The sequence below is a fragment of the Porcisia hertigi genome, chromosome 32, assembly GCF_017918235.1.
Source record: "Porcisia hertigi strain C119 chromosome 32, whole genome shotgun sequence".
Taxonomy (NCBI): Eukaryota; Euglenozoa; class Kinetoplastea; order Trypanosomatida; family Trypanosomatidae; genus Porcisia; species Porcisia hertigi.
In genome coordinates this window covers 1170498-1188136 of record NC_090591.1, presented here as the reverse complement: position 1 = coordinate 1188136, position 17639 = coordinate 1170498, and the positions used below count along the sequence as shown (strand labels likewise).

The window sequence follows — 17639 nt, the reverse complement described above, 5'->3', positions numbered from 1 at the left end:
ACAAGATGGGGAAAGAGTGAAGACAGTGAGCAGAGAAACGTGTAAATGCCTTGTCGGTCTAGGAATGCTTTAGAGGAGCCTCCAGGTGTGTGTATGCAAGCGAGCTTAGATGCAGTGTGTGTATGTGTGTGTGTGTGTGTGCTTCTGCCTATATGTCAGACACGTTGCAATCTTCAAAACGACTTTATGGAGTGACACGGGAAGTGTCGAGACCTGTGAAACTACGTCAACAGTAGAAGATGATGCATACATTTGAGTGTGTTTCAAGGAAAAATCGGTGGTTACACCCCCTCACCCCGTATTTGTAACGTGAGACAAAGAGGGAAACAAAAAAAAAAACAAGGAAAGTAAGGAGAGAACAACAGCAGTGAACTACATCGCTTTCCTTTCTAGAGAGAGAAAAGATGTCGAAGACACACACGTGTGTGTGTGTGTGTGTGTGAAGATGGGCCAAACTGCCTTGGATAAAGAGGAAGGGGTGACCCCCTCTGCAACTTCAAGTTGGCTTTTATGAGGACTTAGTATGCACTAGAGCGTGCGAAGGTGTGCTGTCGGCCTCGACCTAATCACATCCGCCATACCCCCGGAATGAGACTAGCTTGGGCTTGCCCGTTATAAGTGGTTTGGAATTCACGCGCAGCTACGTAGTACGAGAATCGCCACCCGACTAGACATATATATATATATATATGAGAAAGCAGATGTATGTATGTGTGTGTGTGTGTGTAGATTGTGTGTTACTCTGAGTGAAACATACACACACACACACCAGACATTTCATATACTCTCACCCCCGCGTTTCTTTTCGCTGGTGAAAAAACAAAAAAAACGTGGAAAGAAGCGACAAAGAGAATATGTGGGGGGGAGGGGGATAAAATATGAAAGATATAACAAGAAACGCAAAAAAAAGACCACGCATTCACACACACGCACACACCTTTCTCCGTTCAAGGAAACACCGCACATACGAATACACCTCATTGACCCGGGGGGAGAGGGGGGGGGGGGAAAAATCAAGAGGAAGAAATGAATGTGCAGTTATGAACCCGGGAGATATATATAAAACGCTCCGTCAGCGCAAGAATCGCTGTCTAGTAGAATAACCTTGGAGGTAACGGTGGCTGAAGCAGAAAGACCCTCGCTCACGAAGCTAGTACGACTATACCTCTCTTTCGCTACCTGATCCTCGTATCAGCGCTGTGCGATGCTTCCCCCTATCCACATCTTCGTTGTGGTGCTGGTCCCCTGCCGTGTTCGCTTAATGCACCGCGCCTTCTCTTGCACTCAAGGAGCTTGTCGCTGCTCAAAAAAGCACTGGTGTCGGCTCGTCCTCCAGCATGCGACGACGACGCTCCTGCTCCTCGGCGCGCTGCATCCACGAGCGAAACAGCACCGCCTGAACCACCTTGTCGAGTGCATGCAAGTACTCGACATGGGTGCCCGGGATGTCAGTACAGTCGCTGTCATTCTTGATGACTGCCGCATCCTCCACGGACTCCTCGCGGGCCGAAGAGGGCCCCTTGTAGGGGATGCCCAGGTAGCGGCACATGTGGAGGCATGAGCGATGCGAAAGGCAGAAGGCGAGAAGCTCCCCTGCTTCGACCAGGAGGGTCTGCGAAAAGTGCGGCGCACCGAGCGGCCCCACGCCAGAAGACACGACCTGCTTGCTCTCAAAAGTTTGCTTGCAGGTGGGGCACGTGATGCTGACACAGGATGCTACGACATCAGCCTCAAGCCAGCCACCACAGCCTTGGTTGGGGCAGGCCACATACGTGCGGCGCTTGACACCGTTGTATTCTTGAAGAAGCCCAGTCAGTGCATCCTCGAGCGCCTGGAGCACCTCCTCCGACCCACGTGACGTGTTCTCTGCAGACAACACAGACACAGCGTTCGCTCCATCTCGGTAGACCAGCACGCGACAGGACAGGCCCATTAGCCACAGCGAATCCCTCCATCGGTTGTGCTCCATGTCTGCCTCCCGGAGACGGAAGCCGTTCAGCAACAAGTCCTCATCCTCTATTCCGCCCAGCGTCGGCTGGTAGACGGTGACTGGTTTGATGAAGCGGTGCAGCTTGCACTGCAACCGCCACCAGAGCTCGTCGGGAAGCAGATTGAACTCGAGCCGCACTCGCACACCGCAGTGGAACAAGACAGGGGCCAGCCTCTTCAATGACTGCGGTGTCTCGAAGGGTGCCAGCGAGGGAACATAGTAGCGGGTGATTACCTGTGACCGGACGACCGGACGACCAACACTTGGGTCAACCGGCACCTCCTCTGCGAGCACCTCGAACTCGTCGCTCTCTACCTTGACTGGGTAGACAAGCTGCATCGCCTCCAAAAGCTCCAAGCACATGGCGATGTCTGCGTCGTCTGGGGGACGTCGCAGCAAGTCTGAGAGGGGCTGGTGGAAGAGCACACGCGCCAGCGGCCACCGCAAGTAGCCCTTCCGCATAAGACACATGTCGGCCATCTCAGCGTTGCTCACTAGGTACTCGAGACCGCCAATCATGCTGCGCATGTGCAATGGAGTGCGCAGGATGTGGGCATAGGAGAAGAGCGAGGAAGCCATGCGGTTCAGCCAGCGAGGGTAGAGCACGATTAGGGGGTTAGCCTCCATCGAGCGCTGGTGAAAGAGGTAAATTATGTCCCAGCTGTGCATGAGCCGCGCGACCTGCATCAGCTCCCCCTCCGACTCAATGCCAACCCTCACCGCCATCTGCACGAATTCCCTCAAGCGCATTAGTAGCTTGAGTGGATGGCGCCGCTTCACATCCCTGAGACCTTCTATCAGCTTGACATGACTCCCGGGCACCGCTGCAGCGGGATACTCGCGGTCGGCTAAGGAGTCTTCCCTCGCCAGCCTCCCAAGATACAGCAGCAGCCCACTTATCTTCTCACCAGAGAGATGACGCAGGGTGTTTCCAGCAGCGATGATGAGACGCGTCTTGCAGGATACAGCGAAGTTGCCTACAATGACACGGCGCGCGTCACGCGGCTGTGCCAAATTCGATGCGCTGAGCCCCTTTGAGTTTGAAGGCGCTCCTCCGGTTGTCGCAGATGATGAGACCAGAGTCGGCGCCGCCGTCCTGTTGGACGCAGCGATCAAGTCTTCGATAAACGAGCGTAGCTTTCCCTCGACCTTGTTGAGGATCATCTCGACACTCCGCTGCCCCTGGACGCGAAGCTCATCGAGGTGGGTGGCCACAAGAACAATGCGAGCTTGCGGGTACTTGGCGAACACCTCCGCAATCCACCGTTGCAGCCGCTCCTCTTCGCGCACATTGATGCCACTGCTCTGGAAATCCTGCTCCACGGCTGATAGCTTCCAGACAAGAACAAAGATGGAGCGCTCTGTCAAAAAAAACGTGTGAGAGTGGTAAGACTCCTGACCGGCAAAATCGGAAAATATTATGTCAACGGAATCGCCTTCTATCATCAGGGACTTCTCCTGCACCTCGACGCCGGTGGTAGTGCGCACCTCGGGCAAGCTCTTGAAAAAAAACGACTCAGATTCAAAACACTTGCGCAAGGACGTCTTGCCCACTTCCTGGTAACCTAACAGGATCAGTTTTCGGAGATGCACCTGCTGGCTGCGGAAGCGCACCCCAGGCACAGACTGTACTAGCTTCACCAACTCCCGGGGGTGTAGAGAAGATGTGGTGGCCGCCGTTGCGAAGGACGAAAAGTTTTGCGTCCCGTCACTAACAGCATTCTGAAAGACATAACGAGTCATTAGACTGTCACTTTTTGTCTGCTCTCGCACCTGACGGAGATACACTTGTAAATCAGAGAGCTGCTGCGCTTCGCCGCCTGTTGTGCCGTTCGTCTCTGCTTTGGTGAACCCGGCTGCCACAACGGCTTGAGGAAAACATTCATGCGCATCCCGCACCACTTGCCCACGAGTGATAGGGAGATCGTTGGCAGCGCGGGGTTCTGCAGACGTGTGGAGGACCTTACCCTGAAGAATTGCCTTCAACCCCGACTCTTCCTCAACAGCCGACGCGACGGCAGTCAAAACGACTGCTGAAGGGTCGACGTGTGCCGCGATGTCGCTGGAGAACGCCACAGGCCTGGCCTGTACAATCTGTGCCTGTATCGGTTCTTTGGGTGGGGGTGACTCAACCTCGTCACTAACAGCGTCGACTGTCGTGTGGGAAGGCGCACCGGCCTCGTCGGTGTTCGAGCGGCGAAGCGGGGTCTGCCTGGAATCAGCATCGTCGTCACGAATGAGGGAGGCTAGGTCAGCCTCTTGTGCTACGTCACTCCTCGGTGAAGATGATTGAACAACCAGCGCCTCGCTTGCCGTCGTCGGGTCCGCCGGAGACGTCTCTCTAGCACCATCGCTGCTTGTGTGCAACATCGTCAGATCCTTTCACGGCAATAAATCAAATGTGTGTGTGTGTGTGTATGTGTGTGTGCTTCTGTTATTATGTTTCCCCTCTGTCCGTGGTGACTGCGGTCCACAGTGGTGGACACCCCTTCCCCGAAAAACAAGCAAAACGCAAAAGGAAGGCGAAGAAGAAAAGTCAATCAGATGTAAATGCGAAACAATCACAAGAGAGAGTAGAAATGGAGTGGTGGACGGAAGGGAAGGGGAAAAGCGTCAAAGGGAAAAATGAGAAAGAGATTGCGCTGCCCACACACACACACACACAAACACACGCGCGCGTGCGTTTGCGGATAAGCGTGTGCTTTCTTGTCTTTTTTGTTGTTGTTGGGGGGGGGCGATAAGGATGAGGGTTCGGTAAACGTTGCGGTGATTATATTCCGTCCCTTTGGAAGCAGTTTGAAGGGAGTAAAAAAGGGGGGAGCTGGCAGTTGTGCGTTCTACTCTGTACAAAGCCCATGCGGCCCTTTGTTGCAGAAGGCAAATTCTGTGACGGCTCGGAGTGTGGCGTGATGTGATGATGATGATGATGTGAGAACATGTGAGGGTTCAGGGAATGTAAAGCAGGATGTTCAGTTACAGGATTGCATTGAACGTCGAACAAATGGGGTGCAGAGGGAGGGGGGTTGATGGGCGATCCCCCCACCCACCCACCCCCCAGAGTGCACACAGAGATCGTGTACCCGTGTACCGTGAGAAAGGTGAGTAGCGCTAGCCTGCCTCCCTTTGGGTGCGTACCCGTTACTAGCGCTAGGCAATGCCAAGCTACAGCGCACGCACTTGCGTGCCGTACAAGACCGAGCCTTGCGCATGACGCACAATGGTGTTCTCTGTTTCGAAGCGCTACCACGGCAACTCCCACATCAGGAAAAAGACCCCCATGTGGCTTGAGTGTCAAGAAGCCGGAGGAGAAAGGGAAAGTCATGACAGAGACGCAACGCACTACATTCTCGCGCATGAGGGCAATAACAGCGCGTAGAATGAGGGGGTCCTTTGTGGTGGCATACCCCTGACCGCCTCACCCCCCCCCTTTTCCCATCCCTCATTCTCACCCTCTTGTCCCTGCAGTCTGTAACATGTTTTATTCTTTTCAAGTGTACGGTCTGGTCAGTAAGCTGACGGAACATCGATGGATAATAACAGAGCGAATGGTAAACACGCTACACGAGAGGATGGGGAGAGGAAGAAGAAAAAAGGGGGAGAGAGGGAGAGCACCCACCCCACCCTGGATAGGCCGTCCCCGTTTTTTCCATTCACTTTTCCTTCGCTAACCAGCAGGTATGTTCTGCAGAAGGTGAGCTTAGCGCGACACCTCTGATACACCCCAGATCTATATGGATACAAGTGTGCTGAGAGTCAGCGACAGATTTAGAGGCGTAGCGGGAGACATGAACAGACAGTAGAGCGAGACCCTCCACGCGGTCGCGGTGGTCCCCACGCACACACTCTCTTGAAAATTTGAGTGCATTTGTAGTCGCCGTGACAGATTTTCTCCATCCTGCTTCGGTTGGCCCCCCCCCTCACCTTCTTCCTCTCCCCTTTTCCCTTCGACATACCTGCACATACGCGAAACAAACAAGGGCAGTATACTTTCATAGTGATCTATTTCACACACAGAGACACAGAGACACACAGACGCACGGGCGCAGCTACTGAAAATCGTAGGAAACATGTCGCGCAAAGGCATGCACGCACACGGGCAACCTCAAAAACATCAAAACAACGAACAAGAAAAAAACGGCGGCAGGAAGACATGGGAGATATCGAAAAAGAGTAGCCGAGAGGTGCGCACAGATACTGAAACTCAGAAGGCCACCATAGAGGACAGCGTCACCTACATGAACGACAGATCGCCTATGATTAAGACAACGTATTGGATACATGGCAACGCGACCTCTTTGCTTGCCGCACTATCCCCCCCCCCTACCCTACACCACACCACACCTGTCACCCTTCCTACCGCTTTTGCTCGCTTCCGCCTCCCTGTATCATTGCTGTCATTCTGCTCACCCTCTCCTTCTGGTCTTCGTACAAAAACGAACAGGGAGAAAAAAAAATTCCCCTCCACACTGATATACATTGACACGCACCGATACACACGCTTCAGGAGATACACAGCCAAGAACAGCAAGAACAAGAAACGTGCGGACACGTCCTCCAACAAAGAAAAAATCAAAAAGTGAGACGACAACAGATAGCAAATAAAAAGTGCAAACAGAACAGAGGGTAAAGAAAAGAAAATGAAAATGAGACAAAACTGGGGAAACTGTAAAAAGACAGACACACACACACACACACAGACAACATCGTAGTCCCCTCCCATAACACGCCAACTTACGCACAACAGTGTGTCGTCGGTAATGAGTAATAATGTCTATTCATCACCGCGAGAGCACAAAGGTGATACACACTGCGTCTTCTAGATCTCACTCACAGAATAACCCAACACCCCTCTCTCCAACTCGCCGCCTCTCTCACCTCATCCCCGTCCCCGTCACACATGCGGTCTACTCTCGGAGAAATCATTGTTCGCAGGAGAGAGGGCCAAAAAAAAAAAAGAGGAAAAAAGGGGGGTGAAGAGGAAGCAAAAACAAAACTGAGGAACCTTCCAATGGAGATTGAGGCGATCGTGAAACGGAGAAAGAATTTGAGTAGCAATGTGACCCGATAGCCATTACAGGAAGTAGGCTGGCACCTCGTTCCGCTGACCTGCCTCGCGAGCCTCTGCCGGCGCAGCCTCGAAAATTTTAAAGTTTTTGTTAAGGTGCTCGTCCAGCTCCAGAATAGATGCGACGTTACCACAGCGATAGCAGTAGTTGGGCGCCGACCAGACTGTCACAAGCGTGTCATTGAACATAGCCTTGTATCCCTCCATTACAAGTTGGTGGGAACGGCAGATGAGGTCTAGTTTGTTTGTCTCATTGAACTGACACACGACATCACCACCGAACAGATAACCTGCACCGCGCGGCGACAAACCCCAGCCGTCAATATCCTCTGGATCGGACCAGAGCAAGTCGCACATCGCGCCTTCGTGCGGCACTTCGCAGTTGCGACGAATGGAACGCATTTGATCCACCGTCTGTATCGATGGCGACAGGCCAGCATGTACGCAGAAGATCTTCCCTTCCACGACACTCGCTAGGGGCAAGAGATCGAACACGTCCGTGCAGTAACGCCACACATTGATGCTGCCGTACTTTCGCAAGCATTCATCGTAGAAGCCATACACCTGTGTAATCTGACGAGACTCGTGATTGCCGCGGACCAATGCAACGCGGCGAGGGTACTTAATCTTTAGCACGAGCAGCAACAGGAATGACTCTACGCTATGGTAGCCGCGGTCTACGAAGTCACCCATGAATACGTAGTTCGTATCCGGGATTTCGCCACCGACGCGAAACAGCTCCAGCAAATCGTAGAATTGTCCATGGATGTCACCGACGATGGTGCAAGGTGCCGGAATCTTGTGCACGTTTTCCTCACCCGTGAATATCTCCTTCGCCTTCAAGCACAGCCGCTTCACATCTGCCTCACCAATGTTCTCGCACCGGTTGAGCGTCGCGAGGTGCTCGTCAATGTCCAAAGCTCCGGATGTCATGGTTGCGTATATGAAGAACTGGCTCAAGAAGACTGTTAGTGTGAGACACCCTTTTTTCCCTTTTTCATGTGGCTCGACTCAGGAAGAAACAAAAAAACGAAGGAAATGTGAGCCCCAGACAAAGATGCTTGACAAGAGCCGACTTGTAAGGGGAGGAGGGAGGGGCCGCAAAGAAAAAAAGAAGGTGCGGCAATTGGCTGGCCGGTGTGTATGACAATAATATCACTAGGGCGGCAACGGTAAACCAACGGATAACGGAAATAATCACAGCAGCAAAGAGGATTGAGGCGCGCTGATCTTGGCGAGGAACCGAGAGCGGAGCAAGGACACAAGAGGAAAAATTAACAGAAACAACAGCCAAACAATCAGCCAGGAAAGTAGCCCCCCACCCCATACACACACACACTACGCAACCAGGAAAAGATAGAGAGGCGAGGAGGGAAAAAAAGGGAGCTGCGGTAGTCAAGTGAATAGGGTGATTGGTGGTGAGCCACGTGTAGGGGACGAGAGCAGAGAATAGGGATAGAGAAGCAAGTGAGACAACAAGAAAAGCGACTATCCTTCTTTTATTTTCACCCCTGGTGATGGCTTAGTGTTTGGATTACGTGTTACTCTGTGCGCCAATATGCCCTGCATGAAAGAAGCGAAATCGCAAAATTTTTTCCAAAGGAGGGCCCCCCCCGCAGGTATTGGGGAAAGAGGGACAACGAGCTCAATGAGAGATACAGAAGAAGACAAACTAACAAGAAAACGAAGGAAAGAAACGGATCACAACGAGAGGGAGCACGGGAACGAAAGGAATACGAAAATGTACCACCACCACCCCCCAGGAGAACACACACACACTATCAGCAATAAAGAGCTGAAACAGCTGGGAGACAAGGAAAAATAAAAGGGCAGAGAGGGAGTGAATAAAGATGCAATATCCCTGTCTTGGGGGCTCTCACTTTTTTTTAGTGGGGGATCGTTGTTCCCCCTATTTTTGAAGACTCTCTAGTGGGCGTTCGGTTGCTATTTTCTCGGTTGATGCTTTCCTTTTTTTTCTTTGTACTGTCCTCTCTTCGATACAGGTGTTCTACGTCCTCTTTTTTATTGCTCTGCTTTCGTGTTCGTGTGAAGGGAAAAGTTAGTGCGCGTGCGCGTTTGGGTGTGAGTGGTGTTTCTCTCCACTTTTATCACCAAAAGGGAAAAAAGCAAAATGACTGCTGTGGTGGTGATGGTGGTGTAGGTGAACCAAGAGGAGAGAGAGAGAGAAAAGGGGGGCTTGGGTAATTGGGGAAGGGAGGGAGGGGGGTGGGGGGACGGAAAAGAGCCGTATGTACCATCAAGAAAGGGTCGAGAGGCGTGTATGAGAGACGCGGTGAGTGAAGAACTCAGGAGTCACGTTGCTTGCGTTTTGTACTTGCTTTGACCTGACTGACCATTCACAGCCAGCTACAATGATTGGCAAGAGGGCAATCGCGGCATGCGGGCGAAAGAGGCGAAGACTCCTTGTTATCCTGCAGCGAGCAGACAACAACAAAACATCCAGGACCCATACGAGATCCGTGGGTGACGTTCCGGGTGGTGCTCAGCCATTCCATTTCCCACTTGCGGCAATCGCTTTTAGATGTAGCTCCTGTTACGGCGTCAAAATCCCTTCTCCAACACAAGGACAATTGTACAGTGTAACAAGTATTCTGAAGGAACGAACGCCTGTGGAGTGGGGAGAAGCGGTGTGCTCAAAAATATTCAGGTCAAGCATCTGAAAAAAAAAAAAAGAAGACCCGCTAAGACTACCCACAAAGAACAGTACAGCCACGCACTTGATTGCGCGCGCGCGCAGAGATCCAGCGTCTTAGTTTCATATATATATACACACACACATACAAGCACATAGAGAGAGAAAGAGAAACTTATCTCAAGCCGTTCGCTGGCCAACGCTCTCTCTGATTCGACACGCATTTTGTCGGTGATTCAAGAACGGAAAACGGTATACATTCTGCAAGCCCATTGGTTGGAGTGCTTGAAAGGTGATACAGCGACCCAGAAAAAAATGGGAGAAAAAACAAAACGAATGCAAGCGCGCACACGCGAGAAATGAGATATATATATATATATATATGTGTGTGTGTGAAGGGGAGGAAAAAAAAACAGCTCGCTGTACATCGTTCCGTTCCAATACGCACCGTTAAAATGAACCAGTTATCAAAAAGAAAATACGACCTACAAAACCTCTTTTCGTTAACCGTTTTGCCGCCCAACAGGAAAGCTCAGCATCTGCCCCCCCCCCCACCAGGCACACACCACACACGCACACCCACCACCGCCTCCACACCAGCCGTCATACCGACCTATTGCAAGACGCACTTCAGCGGAGGACACGCGTCGAAGTAATGCGGCCCGAGGCAACCGCTCACCACCCCTGCCCCAAACTGCAACCACCCACCCGCATCGCGTGCTCCCCCTCCCCCGCCTCCAAAACGCGGTGCCTCTCTCGCGGTCTGGTTGAGGTCTTCGGCCCACAGGCAGTGAGGCCCGGGAGGGGTATGCTCGCTCGGCTGAAGATGGCGCCGCGCCTATCTTTAGGGTGCTGCGAGCGTGCTCAGCACGAAATGCCGCCGCGATTCGGCGCTATCCAGGACCTCAAATTTGACACCAGAAGTGTTAAAGCACACCGAGCCTTCACCACCCCCACCACACACACACCAACAACAACAACAAAGCTGCTCTACCCTGTCGCCGCCGCGGGTGGTCGGGAATCGGCGGGGTTGACGGGGGCTGGCACGGGGCTCCTCTACTGAGCGGGCGCCGGCCCCTGATGCCACGGGGGAGGTGTTGCACCGTAATCAGATATTGGGGCGGGGAAAGAAAGAGACGCCAACAGAGCCCCCACCCACATCTGACCCAGCCCCTCTTGATCCTTCGAGGCGAAAAAAAAAAGTCCGTGAGGTGGAAAACATCAGTGGTTTGGGTCGTACAGGCCCAAGGCGTCCGCCATGATAGCCTTCTCCAGCGCCCCAGCGTCTTTGCTACCCCCCTCCACAAAAGCACGGTAATCATAGTTTGCGTAGGCCTGCATTGTCTCACCAACCGTCTCGCTGTATTGAGGCGTCTTGCAGTGCGACTTGACAAATGGCAGACTGGTCGATTGCAGTTGATGGCTTCTCAGGGTGGCCGCAGGACTACTGCCGCGGTGCGAGTTGCTGAGGTTGTTGTCGCTGATAGCCTCGCTATGCGTGGCGCGATAACGCGTCATCATCTGCAGTCTCATCGAGGCGCCGTCGCCCCGGGAAAGCTTGCTGCCGCCTGGGTCGCCAGATGCCATTCCAGAGTTTCCATAAAGGCGCTCCTCCTCCTCTCGCTGCAGCTCAGCGAGCATCTGCGCGGAAGTGCGAAGCTTGGGCAGCGTTGACTTTGAGGAATCCGGGGCGGTCTCGGGACGGGTGGGGGCGCCTGGGGCACGGCCTGCGCGACCGTGCTGCCGCAGACGTCGGGCCTGTTCATATTCCGCCTTGAAGGAGGGATTCCTAGCATCAAACTCGGCCCTTCGCCTCATCTCCTCCTCACGCCTGAGCTCAAAGTCAGAGCGCACCTGCTGATTGGCCTGCTGTGACTGTCGCAGGCGGTCCACAAAAGCGCGCAAGTCCTCCGGACCAAGCTCCACGCCCGGGTCCATAGACGGGTCATACGCCCGAGCCTTCGCCTCGAGCTCGCCGCGCAGCGTTCCACTGTCATACAAAGCGCGCTGTTCTGGGTCAGAAAGAATTCCATAGGCAAAGCAGACCTCCTTGAAGACCTCCGACCCTTCTGCATTTTTGTCGGGGTGGTAAAGCACCGCAAGGCTGTAGTAGGCCTGGCGAATGTCGCGCTGCGTAGCCCTCCGCGAAACACCGAGCACCTCATAAAGGGTAGAGGCGTCCCCCAGTGCATAAACACTGGCGCTGCTCATCTCCGATCAGTGGTGCTTCGTTGGAAACGAGGAATGTGGAGAGAAAACCCATATGCTGCCTTACCGGCAGTGGGGGTGACTGAAAGGTGATATTGCCAAATGCGTGCCAGATGTGAGGGGAGGGGGGCGCGTGCCTGTGAGATCCGAAATTGGTGTCGCATACGGTGTGCGGGGGAGAAGGGGAGAAGAGGCGTAGCTGCGTACACCCCCCTGGTATCCCCGGTGTCAGTGAGGGGGGCCACGGAGTACAGGCTCCCGTCTTCGAAGGAATGGTTCCTTCCAGGTGTAAGACGTGGTGGGAAGAAAAGGGCGGCGACAAGGGGTTGAGAAGCGCAGTGAAAAACTGAGGTGCAGAGGAAGGAGGGGGGCTCATCGTGTGAAAGGCGGGGGGGGATATATTGGCTTCAAGAGAGTAGTTGACAACAGTATGCTGAGACGACAAATTTGCCCTCTCCTCCCCCACCCCTTTATACACACATAAATGTGCATAAAACGAGCATCATAACAGAAATCCCTCATGAAATGTAAGGACTGGCTGTGTGTCATGAATGTGAGAATAAGCGCCACACATTCACACCAGAATTACACACTCGTGTTGTACCACATTGCATTCTCTTTTTTCACCGGTTCTGTGAAGATCAAGTGAGGTAACACAGCTAATGGGCCCAGAAAATGAGGCCAAGAGAAGTCAAAGTGGAAATGTCCTGTACCGGCACCTCACACACATACACACACACACACACACACTCTCGCGCGCGCGCGTGCCTAGACGTTATGCAGCCCAAAATCCGGTTTTTTTCGTGGCACGACCTCTGTTTTTCATGGTTCGCGCGGAGTAGCTCTTACCACCGAACCCCTTCTGCTTGAGATCACGCATGACAGCCCCACCCTTGCCGGTGCTGTGCGAGCCTACAAAACCTTGCACAGCGTTACGACACTCAGACCTCCCTAGCCAGGGGCAGATGTACCCCTCCGCCTGCATGTAGATGGATCGCTCCTTTCGCCTCCGCTCCACATACTTGGCGAGTAACCGTTCCTCCTGCATCCGCGCTGCAGAGCGAGTACGATGCACGCGAGTCTCCATCAACTGGGTTTGTACCTCCTCAGGGAGACGCGCTACATCGCTCACCTCCATGAAGAGATCAGCATCCGCGTTGCCCTTTTCGTGGTCTACCAGGAGTAGCTCCTCGTAGGCACCGGCACCAGACTTGGTGGCAAAGTGGGCAAGTTCGTCGTCTTTACTCACAGCCAGCTTCTCCACGGACACAGAAATCATGCTTCGCGGAATCAGCGTTCCGTCAATAGCAGTGACATAGTCAGCATTGGGGTCGAGCGCCACGGGAAGTGGCGGTGTGGTAGGAGACCGCCTTTGTAGAAGCACAGCGTCAGCACAGTGCCGCAGCGGGGCTGAAGCCTCCCCTCGTGCCGGACTGGACGCGTCAGGCAACAAGGCTGCGTGCGCATGTGCACGGTGCAATGAAGACGCTGCGTTGGCAGGCCCATCACCGTTGCTGAAAGCATCCTGCGCAGCGGCCTGCCTCGGTTCATCCTCCTCACACGCACTTCTAACGATACTCTCCAATGTGTCAAAACTTGTCTGCCTCTCGCAGGCGAGATGTGGACGCGCACGGAAGCGCCGGCCACCGCACACGCCAACCGCCACTGATTCGGATTGGTGACCACTGCATATCTTCCGCGCAGAAAGCTCTCCGGCAGGGCTCACCGAGACAGCGGTAGTGTCCTGATCTTCGCTAAACCGTAACGGGGCTGCGACATCGCCCGGAATCGACCGCGAGATTGGAGCGGAGGCAGCCGACGACGATTTAAAAAGATATGCTGTGGTAGAGGGTCTCCCCTCCACGCGCTCTCGTTGTGCAGTATCATCTGGAAACGTTGCCCTTTGTACCGTCACGCTTTCTAGATGGCAAGCCGCCACATCTTTGGCAGAAAGGCGCTGTGCAGATATGTTGTTTCTCAAAAATCCCGCTTTCATCGCCTCGTGATGTTCAACCATGCGTGCCAAGGACATGTTGTTGTTCTGAGGAATCACAAACGACTCTACTGGGTATCGCAGCTGAACCTCATAGATGCGGTCAGCCGTAGGTGGAGCGTAGCTCAGCTTGTGTAAGTTGTGAAAAGTGAGATCCTCTGAGGGAAGCATGTCGTGCGTGCAGTAGTGCACGATATCGTGCTGCAGCAGTTCCAGGTTACGCGAGCGATCTGGATGTAGGCGGTTGGCACTTACACCGAGAATCGGCACCCGATCAGTGCCTAGAAACTCGTACACCTCTTGAATATTGCGTGCCAGGCCGTCGCTAGGATGTTCAGTGCGCAGAACGGAGCGCGGATCGTGCGTGTCTGGCTGCCTGATTATTGGATGCACGAAGCCGTCTTTTCCTATTCGGTCAGTTGTCCGCTGCTGCTCGGCGCAGTGACGCCAGTGGCGGTCGATCTTGGTGAGCACGACACTGAAAGGAATACGCTCCCTGGAGAGGAAGGCAAGTATCTCCTCATCGCGCGCCTGAAAGCACACCTGTGTCCGGGCTGAGGACTCCATGAGCCAGTATACCCGCTTGAGGTTACTTCCGTTGCGCAAGGCCAGATAGCGAAACAGAATCGAAAACGCATTGGCCTGCTCCGCTAGCAGCTGCCCTACCTCACGACCTCGCCAGCCACCGTAGCCGGGCGTGTCCACCAAGAGAAGCGCGTCACCCACATTGAAAAACTGCAGAAGTCGCGTAGTGCCAGCAGTCACTCCAGCCTTGCCTAGCCGCCGATTATGCAGAAGACACGAGATAAGGCTCGACTTGCCGCACCCAGGCTTCCCAATGAAACACACTTCTGGGAAAGAGTGCAGGCCCTCCGGGAGAGCCGTGAGTGTTTCCACGTTTTTCAAATGCCGATTTCCTCGACTGAAGACCTCATTGCTGAGATTCTCAATAGCTTCAATGCGCGCGAGATTGTCCTTCGACGCTTCACCTAGTCTGGTGCGAAGGAGTGGAGCCTTTGCTTCGGCGACAGGAACAACTGAGGCCCTTTTCAGAGCCCGGTACGAAATGAACAAGGCACCATGGAGACGAAAAGAGGAGAGTTGCAGCATGTACGAATTGACGGCAATAAAAAAAAAAACGGAATCAATAAAAAGATCTTCAAGCGAAAAAGAAGAGGCGCCAGAATACGGAATCCGCAAAAACTGAAGTAGGTGCTGTGGAGGTGGTGTGTGTGGGGGGGGAGGGAGTGGCTCCTTGCGTGCGCCCGTAGCAACTGACCTCTTCAGCTCGAGAAGCTGCGATTGGCCAGCACCAACAGAGCAAGATGGGTCACTTCCCGCTCTTTTCCGCACCCATAACGAAAGACGTCCGCGCAATCCTGGGTGAAAGGCGGCTTGTCACAGTATCACGAAAGATCGGTTGGTGAAGTGGCGCATCCGATGCGGTACACACGAGGGGGAAAAGGGGAGAGGGTAGAGAGAATTCAAACACGTCACGAGAGAAACTCGACGTGATGAGGAACCAGCGGCTGATTCCTGTACGGGTGACCCCCCAAAGGAAAATGCACCATCCGCATCGCTGCTCACGAAGAGATCTCTCTTCAGGCAACGTAACAAGAAGCATTGGCAGTCCTTTTGGGCGTCATCGCAGTGCAGCACTAGCAGTGCTATACCAGAGTGAGCAAAGCCCGTCCGGTTTCGATTTGTACAGACTGCGCGCGGTGGGCAAGAGAAAGGTACTCCGTGGGAACGAGGAAAAGTAGGGCCGAGTGGCCTCAGGCAGCCACATTGGATGGCTTAACTGCGTGTTTTCCTTTCCTTTGATTCTCTCTCTCTCTGGCGTAAAGCTAATACACAAAAACAAAAAACTACCTACAGTCATAAAACGACACAAAAAAAAACTGAACGCCTTCACGGAACCATCAAGAGAAGTGGTGATGGTGCAACAACAGAAAACAATACAGTCACAAATAGAGATTCATATAAACCATGCGTAAACACAAGACACACACGTCAGCCCTCAGAAGCACTTGAGTTTATGTAAACACTGGATTGTTGAACTCGGGGAGATGACACGATGCGCAAGTGCGCACTTAAAGACAACTGTAGTGTCCTCACGTTGTCCTCCCATTTTTCCCCATGATAGCTAAAGCTGGAATTGGAGAGATCCAATACAAAAGAATCTGGGGGAGGGGGGGAACTATGAAAGTGGAGACAGACGGAGGGATTGTAAAGCCACAAGCACGCTTCCGATGTCACTTGTAGCAAGTACAGCACGCATAGGCCTGAAAAGTGTCGCTGGCCGTGACCATTGATCGAAAACAACTTCGAAATCATACAAGACCCCCCCGCAGCTTCTTTTCTGTTTGCAGCCTTTCAATAAAACACAGACACACACATCGTATTTGGACATTACCATGAACACGAATTGAGTTCTCTTTTTCCTTCACTCATTTTTTTTTGAGGGGAGAGGGGGCTCGGCGTTTGGAGTGGGTACTAGAAGGAGGGGGGAAAAAACAACCATTTTCCCAACCGGAAGCGTACTCCAGTGCATACACTCACCCTTCGACGTAGGCAGAGAAACGAGGAAGGAAGCAAGTGAAGCGACGCTAGCCGGGGTGAGCCACAGCTTAACAGGGGTTGAGGAAGACACACAAACATATATATATGCCTTCTTTCTCGACCGCAGGTTCAAGAAAAAGAGAGCGACATCGAGCCCATCATTTTTTTTTCAGCCATATCGTAAAGCGCATACATCCGGTTCACTCAGCTACAGTCAAAACCAGCCAAAAAAGACGAAAAAAAAAGGGGAGAGTACAGGAGAGAGAAAGTGGAAGAGGGACATACGAAAAAAAATCCAATTTCTAAAAAGCGAAGAAGAGGAGAAAAACTAAAAAAGGGGGATCGTACAGGCGGGGGAGAGAAAAATTGGGATGGACATCAAAGTAAGGATACTTGCGCACATGAAAAAAAAACTCCTTGCTGCTGCTGCTACTTTGTTCTTGTGTGTGTGGCGATTTTTCCTCGCTGGATTCCGCTCGGTTTTATCTTTGTGCGACTCAAGAGAGAGTTGACCCGTAGAAATGGGGCGTCCGTATCAGCGATACAGGGAGAGAGCAAAGAAACAAACGTGTCACTCGGGGACATGAAAAGATGAGAATGAAACACCGTCAACCCGACGCTTTTGCGTTTCTTCCGTACATAAAACTCAGGGGGAGTGAGGGAGCTGCGGGGTAGGAAGGGGGGGGGAGGGGGAGAGTGGGGGTGCAGATATTTCAGAGCCTAGCCAAGTTAAGCCGAGTAAAAAGGAAGTGGTAGGGTTCCCACCCACCTACCCACCCACCCACCTACCCACCGCAGCTTGGTCACGCGATCGGGAATACAACCAAATATCCCTGCACTGGTCCAGTGCCACATTACATCACTAGTGCACGCTAAAAGAGAGGAGGAAGGGAAAAGCCGTTTCTCAACACTTCAAAATAGAAACGACAGTTAAACGCGTTGAGAGGGTTCGCACAGCCGTCGACGAGCCGCGATGCATCACTGTCTGCTCTTACACACACACACACACACACAGAGACGCTACTACTAATAAAGGGTAGCCCTTGCACCTCCTGTCTTTTCGACTCGTATCTTCGCGATGACTGAGTGGGTGGCACTTGTAGATTTAGCAAGTATAGATGGGCAAAGGCATCCGTACACGTTGCTACACCAACTCACCCATTTCTGC

The 17639-nt window shown here is 53.0% G+C and overlaps 4 protein-coding genes across 4 annotated transcripts; all 4 read right to left on the bottom strand.

Annotated features, from left to right (window-relative positions):
• Positions 1–1303: 1303 nt before the first annotated feature.
• Positions 1304–4360, bottom strand: JKF63_02676 (uncharacterized protein; the record flags this gene model as incomplete). Its single annotated transcript, XM_067898700.1, has 1 exon — positions 1304–4360. The coding sequence occupies one exon, from the start codon at positions 4358–4360 to the stop codon at positions 1304–1306; it is 3057 nt and encodes a 1018-aa protein (XP_067754857.1).
• A 2701-nt stretch (positions 4361–7061) lies between these two features.
• JKF63_02675 (uncharacterized protein) lies at positions 7062–7988 on the bottom strand (the record flags this gene model as incomplete). Its single annotated transcript, XM_067898699.1, has 1 exon — positions 7062–7988. The coding sequence occupies one exon, from the start codon at positions 7986–7988 to the stop codon at positions 7062–7064; it is 927 nt and encodes a 308-aa protein (XP_067754856.1).
• A 2941-nt stretch (positions 7989–10929) lies between these two features.
• JKF63_02674 (uncharacterized protein) lies at positions 10930–11919 on the bottom strand (the record flags this gene model as incomplete). The annotated part of the gene is made up of 1 exon (XM_067898698.1): positions 10930–11919. The coding sequence occupies one exon, from the start codon at positions 11917–11919 to the stop codon at positions 10930–10932; it is 990 nt and encodes a 329-aa protein (XP_067754855.1).
• A 772-nt stretch (positions 11920–12691) lies between these two features.
• JKF63_02673 (uncharacterized protein) lies at positions 12692–15019 on the bottom strand (the record flags this gene model as incomplete). The annotated part of the gene is made up of 1 exon (XM_067898697.1): positions 12692–15019. One exon carries the CDS (start codon positions 15017–15019, stop codon positions 12692–12694), a length of 2328 nt encoding a protein of 775 aa, XP_067754854.1.
• Positions 15020–17639: the final 2620 nt, after the last annotated feature.